The sequence below is a fragment of the Xiphophorus maculatus genome, chromosome 16 (assembly GCF_002775205.1).
Source record: "Xiphophorus maculatus strain JP 163 A chromosome 16, X_maculatus-5.0-male, whole genome shotgun sequence".
Taxonomy (NCBI): Eukaryota; Metazoa; Chordata; class Actinopteri; order Cyprinodontiformes; family Poeciliidae; genus Xiphophorus; species Xiphophorus maculatus.
This window is the reverse complement of record NC_036458.1, coordinates 628,229-646,489: the sequence shown is the minus strand read 5'-3', so window position 1 is coordinate 646,489 and position 18,261 is coordinate 628,229. Positions and strand designations below refer to the sequence as shown.

Sequence of the window (18,261 nt, the reverse complement as noted above, 5' to 3'; positions counted from 1 at the left end):
ATATAATGAGTTTTGACACAAATACACTGAATATATGATATGCACTTTTGGAAAAAAGCTACATTGTAAAGGAACTTTTGTGCTGAATTGGAAATATTTTAGAAAAATACACTGAATAACAAGACATGACAGAATAAGTATTTATGATGGACATATTTATTTAACATAAGATTAAATTTACATGAGTTTAATTGGGCTATTCTGATACTATCTCAATATGAAATACTGCCTCTTAAAATTATTACAATATGTTATTACATAAAGTGGGTCACAGTAGTGATTTGGTTAGCTGTCATAACTACGATATGAGATAATATGTATCCCAGTATTACACAATACTATGATTTTTTTTACCCCTCCAGGGGTCTTTTTGTGGCTCTAGAGTCCCTGTTTACAAAGCAGGCTGACAGGAAACGGGGAAGGAGAGGAGGGAAGACATGCGGTTAACGGGTCCGGGAGTCGAACCCACGACAGCCGCGTCGAGGACTTGAGGCCTCCAAATGTGGGTCGCGCCAACCGCTACGCCACCACGGCACGCCCACCTCATATACTATGATGAGAAAATAAGTTTCAATGAGGTCACTAAATCAGTTATTTTTCACCAAAGTGGCAGAAATTGATTTCCGTAGGCTTGATCAGATGGATAACAGAATTTAAATATAAATGTTATTTAGTCATCAAATTAATTAGGGGTTAAAGGTCATTTTATAATGAACTCATTCATTCAGGTTTTGCTGCATATTAACAAACACTAGCGGCAGTTCTTTGGATGGTTTGTAACCATAGCAACGAAGCTACCTAAGCACAACAAGCCAATGGTGAGCTCGCTGATGCCTCCTTGTGGCGTGGAGGAGAGGATAACCCAATCTTAATTCAACATGTCAAAGATTTTACCTTCCGGTTAAGAAGCGCTCGAAATCTCAGACCAAAACGTCAGAATATGTGGTGAAAATCTGTCAGTCGCTTTCTGGTTGGCCCGTTAGCTATTACGAAGTGATTTAAGTCTCATCCCCGTCATTTTTACTCTATACAGAAGAATCATCTGTTCTGTTGAGGATTGAGATTTGTCTCCCTCTGGCGGAGGCATTCTCAAATTACACCACCTTTCTATGGCTTACAGCACCAGCCAGACGTTTTCAGCGGACTGAATGTGAACTATTGGCAACTAAATTAAAACATTTCACGACGCTCTATAAAACCTGACCTTTCCACTGGATATCACAGTTGAAAGTGTGATCTGGGGTCCGGGAAACGGATCCAGCTGGACTTGAAATCCAATGGGTTCGAACCCTGCTCGCAGCGATGCGTTGCTTTTAATTTAAATCTAGTATTATCTTTTGGATTGACAGGTAGTCTGACAATTAATCTAATCTGCCTCCAAAGTCCTTGAAAAACAGAAATATAAACATCTCAAGGAAAATTAGATTTTAGAAATAAGATTTTAGCTCCAAATAATTGATCCTTAAAGAGATGTCAGCTGAAATCTTATAAAGTTTTTCATGATTGACTATTTATTTGGATAAAACAACACAACACAATTAGTCAGGCATAAAAATATCTCATTATGTAGCAGAATCTGAAAATGGGTTGGAGTCTATGGATCATCTTTTAATGGATCATCTCAGTAGCATCTGGTGTGATGCAGTCATGGATCCAAAGTTAATGTTTTCTTGGGAAAACTGTGTCTTCAGTCAGAGGATTCTTCAAATTCACTGTAATACAGACTGCTACAAGATATCGTTCCTGACAACAGTAATCACTACAACTCTGTGAAGAATTTGAATTAAAGAGTTACAACAACATTAAATTTATCTTTGGGATCAATTAAGTATTTTTGAATTTGAAATTTGAATTTAAAGAAAATGTTGTGATGTAAGAGAAACTTCCACCAAAACCTACATCCTTCAGTAAAACATGGTGGAGGTTCTGTCATGGTATGGGACTCCATGTCAGTCATAGTTTAGAGCAGGGGTCCCCGGTGTTCTATTCATCTGTGCTACCCTTAAATCCGTCCTACCTTGTGGTAATGCGCATGCGCACATCGATGCTACGTCACATACTGCTGACTCAGCAGATTTCTTATAAATCCGTCCTTCCTGTGGAAGTTTTGTTTCATGTGTTTTATTTCATCGCAGATTGGGGTAAGTTTTATTTAATTTATTTTATTCCAGGCTTTCATTAAGCTGCTAAATTACTTCATGTTTTTAGTTTACATGACAGCAGTTTATAAATTTATCTATAAATGGTTTTAGTTTGTAAACAAGTTATTATTTGGCGGTTAATCAGGATAAAATACGTTGTTTTGTAGTTATTTTGTCCCTATATTTTAAAATATTTTAGTTTAATTATACTCTTTTTTAATTAAACTTTGCTAAATAGATGTTGGTAGCGATGCTATGTGGGATTGAAGCTGTAATAGCCGTGTAATATTGTGAATCATGTCCTATTATTTCAGGAACACAGTGACTTGAGCAGTTCGGTGACACATTGTGGCTGCATTTAATAAAGTCTGTCATACAGCAGATTAAGAAAGAATCACTGATCTGTATTAGTCTTTCATTTAATTCCAATAAAAACCTGCTTCCCCTGATCCGGTTTTATTCTTACAAATCTCTGTATTTAAAATAGTTTCAACAGGTAGGATAAAAGGATTAGTGCAAACATCTACAGCTGTTGATTTTAAACAGGTAGATATTTAGATGAAGGAAGTGATCTTCTTGTGGTTTCGTCATGGATAGAAATTGTTCTGATGCTAAGCTAACCATAACTGCTAAGCTTCCACTTTAGTTACTCAAATATTGTTATCCAATATATTTAACATTAACAACCTGCTGTAGTTTGTAAACATGACAGTAGCAGTTTTAGACGGGTAGCACAGACAGATAGACCTAGCCATCTATTCGTGCTACTGTAGGAAAATCTGACAAGGTAGCACTGATTGTCAGAACTCCGGTATCCTCCATGTTTTAGTTTCTTCCTGGTACCAACAACCTTCTCAGCTTGTCAAAGTTCTTCTCAGGCCTCCAACGAGCCATCATTGGATCCAGGAGGGACTAAAACATGCAGGATGCCGGGCCTCCAGGACCCAGTCTGGGCCCCTCTGGTTTAGAGTACCATCATAAATGTACTAAATTAATTAAACAGAAAACCTGATAAAAATCTGCTTAAAAATATTTTAGAAATTCCTGCGCACAGCTCATACCGGAGGATCCCAATGAATGTGGCTTTAAGTTTCCCGCTTCATCCATTTCTGTTTACTGGTAAATTATTTATGTCTTCCAAATACTCAAACCATCAATAAAGACAGTTTAACTTCTGTCAAATAAACAAGTAAGAAAGAAACAGAAATTATTTCACAAAAAAACAGTGAAAAAAATAAATAATTGAAAAAAAAGGAAATCTAATTTCTTTCTGTTCAGAATTACATAATATTATATTACCTAATATTTTAAATAATCTTGAAAACCTATTTAAAAACAAAAGCAAGTTCGGGTTCAATTGTTCAATAATAATAATAATAGCAGCTGATCGGCTCTCCAGCCCCGCTGATCGATCGGCTCTGATCGATCACCGAAGCCGCCTGCGCAGCTCCGCTCCCCGCCCTCCTCTTCATCACATCCCGTTGTCTCACTGGAGGATGACTCGGTTGGAGGCTAGCGGCTAACCGGGCGGGTTTCTCATGCCCCTTGTTGTTCCGTGGGTCCCGTGGAGCCGTCCCCGTCCCAACCCGGTCCGGACCGCAGGTTGCGCCGCCCGGAGCGGCCCGGAGCTCGGCGCGGAGATGCAGCAGCTGTTATGTAAGAGCGGAGCCGCTAACGTTAGCCCGCCGCCATGAATGACGCGCAGCAAGAAATGTCTCCGGACTTCGTCCTGATGCGGCTCGTCTCCGCCGCGGAGTACGACCGGCTGGACGAGCCCGACGACCTGATCCGGTCCGGAGGCGGCGGGTTCGGACCGGTGAAAGCCGCGCTGGGACACCGCGGAGGCGGGTTTGATGTGGAGTCCGGCGGCCCCTCGGCAGGCCTCGGATCCGCATCCCCGCACTACAGTTCGCCGCTCCCCGGGAAGGGAGAGCTGGATGTCGGTCTGGGGTTGTCGCAGGGCCCGCCGAGCTCCGAGGCGCCGCTGTCCCCGCCGCCTGAGGACTTTGCCGCAGCGGCGCAGCGGTTCGTGGACGGTTCGGGCGGACACGGATCCAGGGCACAGCTGATGGTGTTACAGAACCTGCTGCGGTCCGGATTGGAGCAGCCGCCGCCAGCTGCATTCCTGCAGGAGGAACCGGAGAGACAGAAGCTGGAGCCGGGTCCAGGTTCGGGTTCTGCTAGCACAGCTGGTTCCCGACCTGGAGGCGGGAAGGAGCAGAACTCTGGCTGTGTCCCATCCCCGGAGGAGAACCTGCAGTGGCACCCCGTGGTCAGATTATCCAAAGGGTCCGACGGGCCTCAGAACCCCCCGCCGGTCCCTGCCCTGGATCCGGAGTCCATCCCCATCTTGTGCCACCGACACCGGCTGGCCAAGTGGCCCCCGGGTCTGCTGGACCAGGCCCTGCGCCTGGGCCTGCTGGAGCTCAGGAGAACCTGCCCGTCTGGGGCTGAAGATCCGGTTCTGGTGCTGGCCCAGAAGCTGGGTCAGCTGGGCGAGGGCAGGGAGGGAGCGGGCGGGGGAGACGGGGTGCCGCCGCCCCCTCGCTGCTCCTGTCACGGCATCCTGGCGGCGGGTCCGGTTGCCCCCGGAGACGACCCCAGCGACACCAGCGACGCTCTGCTGGTTCTGGAAGGCCTGGGGTCCGATCAGGTCGGAGAGCTGGCACAGGGGGGGCGCCGAGACGGCGAGGAGGAGGCTGGGGGGGGCGACGTCGGGGGGCCGGCGGGGGGAGCCGGAACCGTGTTTGGCGGCGGGACGCTGAGCGGCCTGATGCGACAGGTCCACCGACTGGCCGAGGAGGCGGGCGTCTGCACCGAGCCCACGTGCCGTGCTGCCGCCGCCGCCCCCCCTGCGGCGCCACAGGGCCCCCCGGCCGCCGGTGCCGCTCCCCCTGACCCGTGCCCGTGCCCGCAGCACCGGTCCCGGTCCCAGCCGCAAAGCCGCGCCGCCACCCCGAAGCTCGGAGTGGCGGCGGGCGGCTCCGGGCGCGCTGCCTCCCCGATGACGGTCCTGGAGGGGGGGGGCGACAGGACGCCGCGGAGGAAGTCGAGGAAGGGGGGGTCCCTGAAGGTCCGGCTCAGCAAGCTGTTCAGAACCAAGAGCTCCAGCGGCGGGTCGGCCGGCCTGCTGGACAAGCGGCCGTCGCTGGCGTCCTCCACCTCGTCGGGGGGGAGCCTGCTGGACGTGTGGGGGTCCACCTGCAGCAGCACCGACCAGGACAGGTGAGATCCCTCTGTCGCCGTGACGACGACACCTTTCACAACCTCATGGAGGCTGATCTGATTTCTCCAAACAAATCCTTGTTAATCTGAAGGCCTTCAGTCAGAGGTCGGGTAAAAGGTCAAAGGTCAGGGCACTGAACCAGTCCGGCTTCTTGGAGAGACGAGACAAACCAAACTCCTCCCAGCTGTGAAGCACGGCGGTGGAGCCATGGTGATCTGGCTGAGCCCAGCTGAGTCCAAACTGGGACACCAGCAGCAGATGGGCTGAAGAAAAGAGCGGCTCGGTCCCGGTCCGGTCCCGGTCCGGTCCAGTGTTTCATCAGCCTGGCGGCCACCAGGCTGAATGTTGTTAAATCAGGTTTTTATTCACCAGTAACAGAAAAACAGATCAACTGGGTTTATTTCCAAATGGCTCGTGTGCCTCCAAACTTTAGTAACTGAACATTTTTCGATACAGAACCAGGTGGTTCTGGTGGACTGCGCTCGGCCCAACCACCGGCCTTAGTGGTCTAGTCAAAGTCCTTTAGTTTCCACACCAACTGGTGTTTTTGATGACTTTCTAAGCAGCTCTTTGTTTCAGCCATCTGAGCAGCAGTTCTGAACCAACTCGGGTCCATTTGGTTTATTTGGAGAACTTGATGACAAACCGTCACCTTGTTACAGAGAACTGGGCCGGTTCTGGTCTGGACCTTCAGGGAGTCCAGCTGCAACCTCCAGAAACTGAAGCAAGGACTGCTGACCGGTTCTGGAGGTCCTGCCGGTTCTGGGTTTGGATCTGGACTCTGACTCTGCTTGTTCTAGTGTTAGTTTTCTAAAATCTAATCTGTCATCTTTTTGCTCATCTGATTCTGGACTTATCTGGTTCTGTTTAGTAACTGAGCCCGGTCCAAGGTTCTGATCATCAGAACCACCAGCGCTGGCTCAGTTAAGACCCAGATGTTCTGACTGAAACCGGACCTTGACGGTTCGTCTCCGTTTCTATTTCTGCTCTCAGATCCGACCCAACTTCATTCGGCTCCCGCGCAACTTTTCCCCGCAGCTGTTGCCATGGTGACCAGCAGTCTCACTGCTCAGCAGAGAGAGAGAGAGAGATGGGAGGTTACCATGGCGACAGCATCCTTCTCTCAGACCTCAGATAAAGCTTGTCTCCATGGCAACAGTGTGGGGTTCCCACCAGGGAGGGTTTGGGTCACAGTCTGGTAACCATGGAGATTTCCAAGATGGCGGCCTGAGAGTGGCTGATTGATCTGACCACCATCAGGCTGAAGGCTTGGTCGTGTGGAAAGTGTTGAGTGTTGATGTTGTTTGTGTTCTGTTGTCTCCAGGCTGCAGGTCTCCAGGCCTCACAGTGCCTTCGCCCCGCTGCCGTTCACTCCTGCTTTCACCGGTGAGTTCACCTGCTCAGGTGAACACCTGGCAGGAACGCGGCCTGTCGCTCGGCAGCCGTGAGGCATCATGGGGTTTCTGGGGGGCCGAGTGTTTGCGTGAAGATCAGTGAGATGTTAACGAGCCGCTGCAGCTGATTGGTTGGAGGCAGTGATGCAGACATGGCGGACCGCCAGGCTTTACTTGGCGAAACGTCCTTCCATCCAATCAGAGCACTCCTAGCAAACAACTGAATCCGCTCGAATAAATAACAACCAATAACATCCAGCAGGTGAAAACACCAGAAAACTTAAAACAGTTCAAACTTTAACTTTCCGCCCTGCGGTTATTTAAACATCCATGCTGACTCGTCCATTTTACATATTTCTTTCAAGTTACTGTTGACTTGGTTTCCAAGTGGCTTGTTTAAGATCCACAGGTTGATTAATTTGTTAGGATTCAACTGCAGTTAAATCCAGTAAATCGTTTTAGTTGGAACTTTACACCAAGGAATAAATGGTAAAATCAAAGGCGAAATATTAATTTGATTAACGTTTTTTTACTGATGATCTTTTTGGGCGGGGCTGTGTTTGCATCCTCTCTCTCTCCCTTCAGTTTGTCTAAAAATGTATCATCAACACCAAGAGTTTTGTTTTACAAACTGACAACAATTTTATTTTTTTTATTTTTTATTTTTTTTTTTTTGCTGTTTCAGCAATTTAATGACAGAAATATAGATTTTTATCTTTTAAGAAAAAAACTTTTTATTTTCTGCACCTATTCAAACTTTGACAAACCTTAAGAGAAAATTCAATATTTTGTTACAGACTTTGAGCAAAAACTGACTCAATATAAAGTTATATTAAGGTTGGATTCTGAACAAAATAGCAAATAGACTTATTCTGAAGAAGTGCTACACTGTTATTTTCTTTTGCTTCCAAGGCTTGTTTTTTTTTTTTTTTTTTTTTTTATATTTTTTTTATTAGGTTTTAACATCAAAATACAAAATGTACAAAAATATATGAACAAGATATGTAAACTTTTTTTCTATAACAGAACCGAACATAAGTCGTACAGAACACATGGATAAGCCTTCCCAAATAAAATCCAGAGGAATAAGAAAAGAAAACAAGAAAAAACAAAAAGTAGATATGTTAGAAGAAGAAATAAAAAAGACATTAGTCTTGTGTGCAAAGTACAATGATATAAATATAGGTCTTAATAGTGAAAGAAAGAGAAAAAAAAAAAAAAGGGGGGGGGGGAAGGATTTAAGAAAAAGGTACATCAATGGGTATTAATGACAAAATAAATAATTTGATACAAACTGACAACAATTTATTTTAGATTCATTTTATTTTCCTCGTTTTAAGGCTCCGTAGTTTAACTACAGTTCATGTCTTTCAATAACATAATTTCCTCTTCGTGCTTTCAAATTTCCTTTCAACATTTTTTAACTCATGGAGGACTGCTAGTGGATCGCCATGGCAACTCAACCACCGCGATGAGCGAGACCTGAGGGAACTCTGGAGCTGTTAGCTGATTGGTTCAGAGTGCTAACATAGCTGTTAGCTGATTGGTTCAGAGTGCTAACGTAGCTGTTAGCTGATTGGTTCAGAGCGCTAACGTAGCTGTTAGCTGATTGGTTCAGAGTGCTAACGTAGCTGTTAGCTGATTGCTTCAGAGTGCTAACGTAGCTGTTAGCTGATTGGTCCGCTTTGCGTTTTGTTTCACCTTTTTCACACGTTTTAGGGTAAAAAGTAACAACGACTCTATGATGAGGCGCATAAAGTCATAAAGCAGCTTGTGTCACAGCCTGGTAACCATGGAGATGTCCAACATGGCGGCAGCCCCACGGCGGGTCGGTTCTGTCGTCCTTCGGGCTCCTTCAGCCCAGCTGGTTCTGAAGCACCGAGATGTCCAGCGGTCGGTTTTGTAGGAGGTTGAGTCGCCATGACAACGACCCCATGAAGGTTTGGGCTGTTTGTGGGTCCACAAGGTTCTCCTTTAGAACCGCAGGCAGGAACTCAGGATCAAGGCCCTTCAGCAGCTTCATCTTCATCACCTGTCCTCATCTTCATCACTCAGCTCTTCCTCTCTGCTCACTAACCCCTCCTCTGTCCAGGTGAGACGGTCTCTCTGGTCGATGTGGACATTTCCCGCAGGGGGGGGGGCGCTCAGCACCCCCCCACGCCGCCCCCCCCTCCCAGGCGGAGCCTCAGCCTGCTCGGTACTTCCTCTTCCTCTTCCTCCTCTTCTTCTTCTGTCCTCTCCTCCGATCGGGTTGCTCTCATTGTCGTACCGTCACACAACCTTGAAGCTCTTAGAAAGACTTAAATTCATTTGTTCACAATTAAGGCCTTAAAATATTCAAATTTTATTACAAACAATGAACTGTGTCACTCTGGCAGGATAATTTCATCTCACGTTGTTTCAGGGATTTTCTGTCAGACAAAGTTTTGGTCATACAGACGTCTTCCGTCGGTCCTGTGACTCGAGGCGGTTGAGGCTACCGCTAACTAGCTGCTAATGTACCTTTGCTAACCAGCTAGCTAGCTGACATTTTTTGTGTCGATCATGGGAATGTGTAAATTTATCATCAGTTTGCTGGACGATGTTTCCATGATGCTACGTCCATCCTGGGCTAAACGCTCGGCGCCACTACAGCCTAAAATTGAACGTTTCGGTCATGATGCAGGTTTTACATTTAATTCATAAATATATTAAACAGAATTACCTTATATTAAAAACCCTGTGGAGCAGCAGGAAGATCGTTTTTCGTCCCGTTCTCTGACCTTCCTGTTCCTCTCTGAGGGACGGGAGAAATAAATTCTGTTTTTGTCTTTAGCTCCAGTTTTTCTGACTATTTCCGAGTGAATTTCAGGAAGTGATGGATGATAATCAGGAGTCAGATGGGATGCTGCCGTCAGGCTGCGATAGTGATGAAAGTCTGGAATGTTTCATGGATCAGAAAACATTCTGATCCATCCGGACCAACCTAGCGGTCCGGATGCTTCAGAACCGCCGGGCCTCCTCTCACAGCTGTCTGTCTCTGACCTGCAGATGATTTCGGGGGTCCTCCGCAGCTCCAGGGGCCGTTCACGGAGCGCAGCGCGGGGGCCTCCATGCAGTCTCTGCCCCCCCGGCCGCTGGCGCTGCACCCGACCCTGAGCACCATCCAGCACAGCCTGAGCCTCAACGGTGAGACCCGGACCACTGCGCCCCGGTTCTGGTTCCGCCCCCGGTTCCTGTTACACTTCTACTTCCAGCAGCTCCACAACCAAAGAACCAGAACCAGCGGGCCAATCATACTGGGCCCACTGGTTCAAGTCCAAAGCCAAACTGATCCGGATCAGTTCAGAACCTCCGCAGAGGCTTTTAGCTACCAGAGCTGATAAATAAATCCAGGAGTTTTATTTCGTTCCAAGTTTCCTTCTTTCAACAATACAAACTTGTTGGAAGTTCATTTCCATCTGGTTTAAACAAAATGTTAAAAACTTTCAGATGTAAAAAAGTTTTAGATTGTGCTCCTGAATTTATTTCCAAACTCTGGCAGTTAAACACTTTCAGGTCTGGAGAAATATGGAGGAATAACTTCTCCAGATTTAACTTTTCTTTAAGGCTCTTTTCCCACCTGACAGACTCGGCTGGATTGGGGATCAAAATTGCAACATCTGTTACATTTTCAGGACTGTAGTTTGTATTCACACTGCACTGAGTCAAACGACTGAAACTAACTGACAAAGCTGTTCCCCCCATCACCTGTGGGGGCGCTGCACCAAGAACTACTGAAGGAATCGACACAAAAACCTCTGAAGAAGACAGAGCAGAGGATCTTTTTGCTGCTCCTGTGCCAAGAACAGCTTCTGGTTCTTCATACCCAGGAAACTTTTTTATGTTTTTTAATTTTTTTATTGAATATACAAAAATAACAATAACATCTCAATAACAGACATTACAAAAAAAACCTAATAGCACAACTCCTGCTGTTAACAAAACCAATTAGATGCAAGGCTAGAACAAAGTATTAAAATAATGAAAAAAAATAAAAATTAGATAAAATAAAAATTAGATAAAATAATTATAAAATAACTTAATCAGAGGGGACTACTAACTGAAATTCTTCCATTAACTCAAACATTTTAATTGCGTTTAAATTCTTTCTCAGAAATCTTTTAAAAAAGGAAAGATCATTTTTTAGAGCAGAGATTGAGAGGGAGCATTTTGCATAGCGACATTTATGGATATAATATTTGGTTATAATCATTAGAACATTGACTTTTTTTTCTTTGATCATACCCAGGAAACCTGTCCTCCTCATGTCACAGATTCTGATGTCCTGAAGCCTTTTGACCTTTTGACCTTCATGTTTCAGTGAACGAGGGAATCAAACCTCCTCCATTTTCACACTGATTAGCTTGAAAACCTAGTTTTGTGAGTGGTTACAAGCAGCTGCCATATATTTTCTCCCTTTACCTCGTCTACTCCACGTCTGACCACGAGACAATTTTTCCTCTAATGGTGGAAATGTGCGTTTGTATTTACCCAGAATGCCCTGCGCTGTAGCTCACTTCCTGCCTTCGGAGCGGTTTCTAGTCAGGCTGCTTTCAGATATGTTTTCAACCGTGAAAGAGTTCACTTCAACCGGACCGAGACCGAGGTTTTTAGGCGGATCAGAGTTTTGGAATTCAAATTTGCATCTCATCTCCCAAACGACCCAGAGTCTGAATCTGGACTCTGGTTCTGGACTCTGGTTCTGGTTCTGAATCTGGACTCTGGTTCTGGACGCATCCTGCTGGCTAAAAAGAGGTGAAAAAGCTGGAAACTTTTTTAAAAGTGACAACAGAAAATTCAGTGAAGGTTTTATCATTTTTTACAGTGTTGGCGCTCCGTCGTTCGTAGCGAAGGAAACGTCGGACAGGAAGTCGTCATTCCTGGATTTACAGACAACTAATATTATTTAAATGCAAGATGTTTATATTTTTGTCCAGTTTTGACTTCATTCCTGCTCTGTGGTTCCTTCAGGAAACGATCTGATTGATTAATCAATTAATAAAATAATCGAAAGTTTTTTTTAATAATTGATTAATCATGATCAGTTATGGTTAATCAGATTATTCAGGATTAATTGATTGTAAAAAAAATTAATTGGTACTAAAGTAGACAATTATATGTATAATCAGGTGATCATGCTGACCAATTTATCCTATTAATAATAATTAATAAATAATCAATTAATCATATTAATGGTTTCAGCCCGGTCCGGTCCGATTGTAACTCGGGTCTGTTTCTCTGCCCCAGACACGTTTCTGCGGGCTTTGCCCCGCCCGGTACCGCTGCGACCCGACGGCCAGAACCCGCCGCCCCGGCTCGCCCCCCGCTGCCCCCTCAGCCGGCCCGACGCCGGCAGCTTCGCCACCAGCCTGAGGGAGCTGGAGAAGGTGGGTGTGTCTTCCTGCGCTCTGATTGGACGTTGGTGGCGAGGAAGGGGGCGGAGCCTAACAGTTTGGGGCGTGTTTGCAGTGCGGCTGGTACTGGGGTCCGATGAACTGGGAAGACGCAGAGATGAAGCTGAAAGGGAAACCGGACGGATCGTTTCTGGTGCGGGACAGTTCGGATCCTCGCTACATCCTGAGTCTGAGCTTCCGGTCGCAGGGAGTCACACACCACACACGCATGGAGCACTACAGAGGTACCACACACACCTACACACACACACACACCAGGACTTCGCCCGTCACCTGTGACCTGCTGACCTCTCCGTCTGGCAGGAACCTTCAGTCTGTGGTGCCACCCCAAGTTCGAGGACCGCTGCCACTCCGTGGTGGAGTTCATCGAGAGAGCCATCATGCACTCCAAGAACGGAAAGTTCCTCTACTTCCTGCGCTCCAGAGTCCCAGGTAGGAACCCACCCGTCTCACCTGCAGAACCTCCGAGAACATTTCAAATCCAGAACCGGACCCGTCAGCCTGCAGATGTTTCCGTGGCTTCCTCCAGGATTTCAGGATTATTTCTGGGATTTTTTGCTTCAAAATCTCCGATTTTGTGGTTAAACTTTCGGAACAATTTAAGGAATTCTGCCGTTTTTGTTCCTTATTAAACCTTTAGAGGATTTTCTATTACAAGGAGAGCAAAATACTGCTGAGCCCGGAAAAATATCCTTTCATTGGAATAATGAAGTGATTTGGGTTTCTGTCCGACCTTCGATAGATGGAAGTATTGGGTCGGTTTCAGCCTCAGAACCAGAACCAGAACCAGAGCCAGAACCAGAACCAGAACCAGAGTGTTACACAGGAAACTGCAGATGAATCTTCAGTTTTTACTCTGATGACCGCAGACTGTTATTTACTTCATCCAGACTTTCCTTCAGCCTGGTTCTGGACTGGCGGTTTTCTGGAGTCCAAACTTTTCTCTGGTGATTTTTAACATTTATTTTCCAAACTGACGGCCGATTATTTTATTTGAATTCTTTTAAACTCCAAGCTGTGAATAAAACAACAAACAAAAACACTCAGCCGGCTTGTTTGAACTGGATGCTGCATCTCTCTGTTGCCATGGAGACACAATAAGTTCCTGTTTCCTTTATTGAATGGATGTGTGTGTGTGTGTGTGTGTGTGTGTGTGTGTGTGTGTGTCTCCAGGTCTGCCTCCCACTCCGGTCCAGCTCCTGTATCCGGTCTCCAGGTTCAGCAGCGTCAAGTCTCTGCAGCATCTGTGTCGCTTCTGCATCAGGCAGCTGGTTCGCATCGACCACATCCAGGAGCTGCCACTACCTACGTACGTACCTGCAGAAGCCCCGCCCCCGGCCCGTACTCAGGGGAGACAGGAAGTCACAGTGCAGAGCAGAAACAGAAGTGAAATCGTCCAATTGGCAGCAGCTCGGCTCAGAGAGCTGCCGATTGGCTCGTGGGATCGTTACCTGTGCTGCAGGTAAAAGGCGTTTCCCTCTGTCCTCCAGGCCGCTCATCGCCTACCTGAGGAAGTTCTACTACTACGACCCGGAGGAGGAGATCAACGCCGCGCTGCCGGACGGGAAGGAGGCCAGGGAGCCCAGCAGCCAGCCAGGGGTCCGGTCCCAAACGTAGCACCGGAACCGGGCCAGACCGGGACGCACCTGGAGCCCACCCGCAGGTAGAACCCGACCCAGAGCCCGTCTGCACTTCCTGTTTCCTTTTCAGGGGTTGAAACAGAGATGATCTCCCAAGAATACGGATTATTTTCAGGTTCCTCGAACGCTGCTGCTGGTTTTCTACTGGTTTAACTGGGAGCCGATCAGGTTGAGCACCAGATGAGCCTGACGTGTTCAGAGCAGCAACATGACCCGAAGTCACGCTGCCATTTATTCACTGCAGTGAAACAGATGCTGGGCACTGACTGCATGACCTTCTACTGACCACCAGGGGGGGCTCTTACCACACACTTCAGTCACATGGGGTCAGCTGACCCCCCTGCAGGATGCCTAAAGGTCACGACCCACAACATGACCTTCACTTCCTCACCTCAGTTGAAGGACATAAAAACAGGAGGCGTTAACCAGCAGGCTGCACCGTTCAGGAAAGTGAAGCAAAATAACAGCAAGAAGAAGAAAAGATATTTAAGAATAAAGTTAAAACAAATGCAAATATATTCCATAAACTCTCATTATAGAATAATCTCAACTTGAATCAAAGACTAAAAGTCTCAGCGGCCGTCAGAGGGTCTCCTCTGAATTTAAGCAGCCATCTTGGAGAAACTGGTTGGTTGATCAACATGTGAAAAGTTTCCCATCAGAAACGGCCTGAGAGCAGCAGCTGGACGCTCCCCTTTCATTTACCAAACTTCAATTGATGCAACATTTTTGCTGCAGCTTGGCGGGACGTTGAGTCTGTTTGGAGATGTAACCGCCGTGAAAGAGCCAGAGGCCCGGAGGCTAACAGGCAGCTAACAGGTAGCAAACAGTCAGCTAACAGGTAGCAAACAGTCAGCTAACAGGCAGCTAACAGGCAGCTAACAGCCAGCTAACAGGCAGCTAACAGTCAGCTCACTGTCAGCTAACAGGCAGCTACCAGGCAGCAAACAGTCAGCTAAAGTCAGCTAACAGGCAGCTAACAGCGAACTGAGCTGCAAGAACACAAAACTGAAGCAAAAGGTAAAAAGAAAGAGCCAGATTTATACTAAGTTACAGTTAGAATTTAAATCACAGCTTTTATCTCTGCAGACCTTTTTTCTCTCACACCTTAAATAAACTTCATTGACATCAATCAGCCAATGAGCTGACGGGAGTCTGAGGTTAGCCAATCACAGCAGTTCTTCCTCTGTGATGTCAGAGTGCCTTAGATTAACGACGGCTTCCTGATGTGATGTAATGCGGCGGCTGCAGGTGAACTGAACATCCTGCAGGTCGACATGATGAGACCAGAACTATTCTGTGGGTCTGAAGTCCAGCAGGAGAGCAGACGGTTCTGGTTCTGGTTCTGGTTCTGGTTCTGGAAGTGTGAACTGTCCCTTCTAATGCTGTTTTCTTCCTGCAGGTCTTTTCTTTCTCTGCTCTCTGGACTCGACCACTGAAGGACGTTCAAACACTCAAACTGGACTCTGACTGCAGCCAATGGGCTCCCTCCGCTCAGTCTCGTATCCGGGCGGGTTTCAGATGATCCCGCCTCCTCTGATTGGCTCGCAGGGAGTTGCCAGGCGAGGGACGGGGGATGAGGAGACTCCGCCTCCTTTTTGATGTCATCACTGATCAGCTGGACTGAAGCGAGCGTGACGTCGCTGTCAGGAAGGAGAGGAAGTGTCAGTCGCCTCCAGGATTCCAAACAAATGCTGCGGAGCTCGGCGTCCGGAACCGGGGAGGGTTCTGTTGGTTCTACACGGATCATATGTTTACTTCCCTTTCTGCTGGAGCCTCAGCAGGGGGCGCTGTTCAGTGGTACCATATGTTGATCAGCTGCTCTGATAATCAGCCAATCATCATTCAACTTTTAAATCAGATATTCTGAATCTTTAATTACATATGTAATTTTCAGACTTTTCTGCTTCTAAAAGAAATTTAAGGATATTTTTCTGAATCACTGAACTGCAGCTTTAAACTCAAGGACCTGATGATGCAGGGCAGATATTTACTTCTTAACCTGAAGTTTAGTTTATTTCTGCTATTAAATTGGATGGTTCTGAGAACCGGAACCGGATTAAATCATCTAAAAGTGGGCGGGGCTTAAAAGAGGAAGACGACCCTGAGGAAGGATCTCAAAACCGAAACATGAGAAAGAAGATTTGGGTTTAAACCTGCAGCTCATGTCTGACCTGCTGTTTGTCTCTATGCTGGATTATCGATGTTAATGAAACCATCATCATGATGCTTTTTCTCTGACTCGTCCTGCTGCTGCTGCGTTTGGTTCAGGTACGACTGCAGGTGTGAAGGGGGCGGAGCCTCTGAAGGTGTGATGATGACGATGAAACTGATTGGTGTAAAAGTTTCTGGTTCCAGGAACCAAACCCAGGAGGAGAACCTGTTCAGAACTTCCAGTTTGTTTCCTCTTCAGCCGATTCGTTGCTTTTTCAGCACTTTGATTTTGGAAAATTTTCAAATTTAAAATGTAATTTAAATTTTAAATGCCTAGCTATTCATATTTTTGAAAGCATTAGCTAAAATAAAAAATTAAACTTTTATTTCACCAGGCAAAACACAATGAACAATTTGTAATGTGCAATGTCAGCCTGAAATTAATAAAGGTACAAAATATGTTCTAGATATGAAATTAAAGAGGGAAGCATTTTTTTACATGTAGATTTACTTTAATTTAATCAGTTTTAAATAAACACTCCTATTTTTAGGTGTTATTGGATTTAATTTCCTGTCACTATTTCTCTCTAATTCTACTTAATTTCTTGAGATTATTGATTACAGTTTTCTGTACCGGGTGAACAGAACCAACCCGGTTCTGGTTCCTCCATGTAGCGCCTTTTGTTAACAGAGTACCCATGGATAATGTCAGAACCTTTTTTAAATTCAATTCTCCGCGGTTGTTTGGGAGATTAATCCGACCTGTTTGGACTCATTCCTGGTTCTGCGACAGATGGACGATGTTCTCCAGAACTTTTCCATCTGTGGTTTTCATTTTTTTTGGAGATGTTTGGAACTTTACTCGCTGTCGGGAATAACATCCAGATCCTGGAGGCGACAGTCGCGCCGCGACGGCAACATTACCAAAAAACTTAGAGCAGGGTTACCATGACGACCACTCAGCTACAACCATGTCAACATCCTACTGTTTCGCTCTCTGGGAGGACGGATTCAGACACTGGGAACTCTGGGAAAACTGGAGGCGGGACCCAGACGTCCTGCTTGGACACTTCCATGATGTCAAACAGTTGTAAATGTTGACTGAAGACATGTTGTTGTTGGTGTGGAGGAGCAGTAATGTGTCGTTGTTGTGCCGTCACCTGTTAATAAAACACGGTGGGACTGAAAGAGACAAAACCTTTCATTTTTAGTTTAGTGGTCACAAAATACAAAGTTTAATAGAAATGCAAACAGAATTTAACTGAAACACTTTTAATGAACAAACTGCTGTAGTATCAAAATAATCCTCCCTGCAGGTCAGAGGTCAGCCCTGCCTGAAACAGATCTGTTCTACAAATATTACAGCTCATGACAAAAGAAGGTAAAGTTACCCTTAAGAAATATCTTTAAATTCTTTAAGCTCTGTATAATTATATATAATTAATCTAATATATAATATAATCTATATAATTATAGATTTCAGTTTCATTTACAGATTTAATATAAAGACATTTTCATAACATAATTTTAAGGATAAGCTTCCAAATAACTCTATTTAACACTACTACAGATTAAGATGAACTTTAGGATGAATCAACTATAATAGCAATCGATGCAAAATATCAACACAAGGACATTTCAACACACACACACACACACACACACACACACACACACACACACACACAAACACACACACACACACACACACACTTGGAGGGTTCTTCATTGGTTAAATGATACATACTTCCTGTGGTGCGTTTATTTGCAGTACCAGCTCCCTCGAACAAGGGGTCGCCACTGAGGTTAAGGTCATTTTATTTCTATAGCACATTTTCCAGCAACAAGGCAACACAAAGTTCTTTACAGGAATTAAAAGGAAATACAACCAAAATAACAAACCAAAGGAAAGAGAAGAAGAAGAAAAGAATCTAATGTTGATCTAAAGTGTGTAAACTGGGTGCTGCTGTTCTGGGATGCTAGATAAGTAGAAGTAAGTATCCTCTGGACTTTGTAAGTATGCTCTAAATTTGTAAAAGTAACGAGTACGCCACAGTTTCTAAGTAACAATGAAAACTTTTTTTTCTGGATTCTAAGTTCGTTCTAATTCCTTTTCTGGGTTGCAGAAATAGGAGTCTCTGCATAATAATCTAAAAATTAAGAAGTATAATCTTGGTCTAAATAGTGAGTACTCTACATTTTCTAAAAAAAAAAGAGCTAAAGAGTGACTAATCAAATTCCTTTTCTGAGTGAGTACGCCACAGTTTCTAA

General features: G+C 45.4%; 1 protein-coding gene across 2 annotated transcripts; it reads left to right on the top strand.

Annotated features, from left to right (window-relative positions):
• The first annotated feature begins 3,511 nt into the window (after positions 1-3,511).
• LOC102220899 (suppressor of cytokine signaling 7-like) lies at positions 3,512-17,658 on the top strand. Of its 2 annotated transcripts, XM_023349141.1 has the most exons (10): positions 3,512-5,366; positions 6,692-6,753; positions 8,854-8,958; positions 9,792-9,929; positions 12,030-12,169; positions 12,252-12,420; positions 12,500-12,628; positions 13,370-13,505; positions 13,687-13,859; positions 15,239-17,658. In XM_023349141.1, exons 1-9 carry the CDS (start codon positions 3,832-3,834, stop codon positions 13,811-13,813), a joined length of 2,541 nt encoding a protein of 846 aa, XP_023204909.1. In that variant the 5' UTR covers positions 3,512-3,831; the 3' UTR covers positions 13,814-13,859; positions 15,239-17,658. The 2 variants fall into 2 exon arrangements, with proteins under 2 accessions (XP_023204909.1, XP_023204910.1); XM_023349142.1 differs by lacking the exon at positions 8,854-8,958 and having other exon boundaries at positions 3,513-5,366.
• The last annotated feature ends 603 nt before the right edge of the window (positions 17,659-18,261 follow it).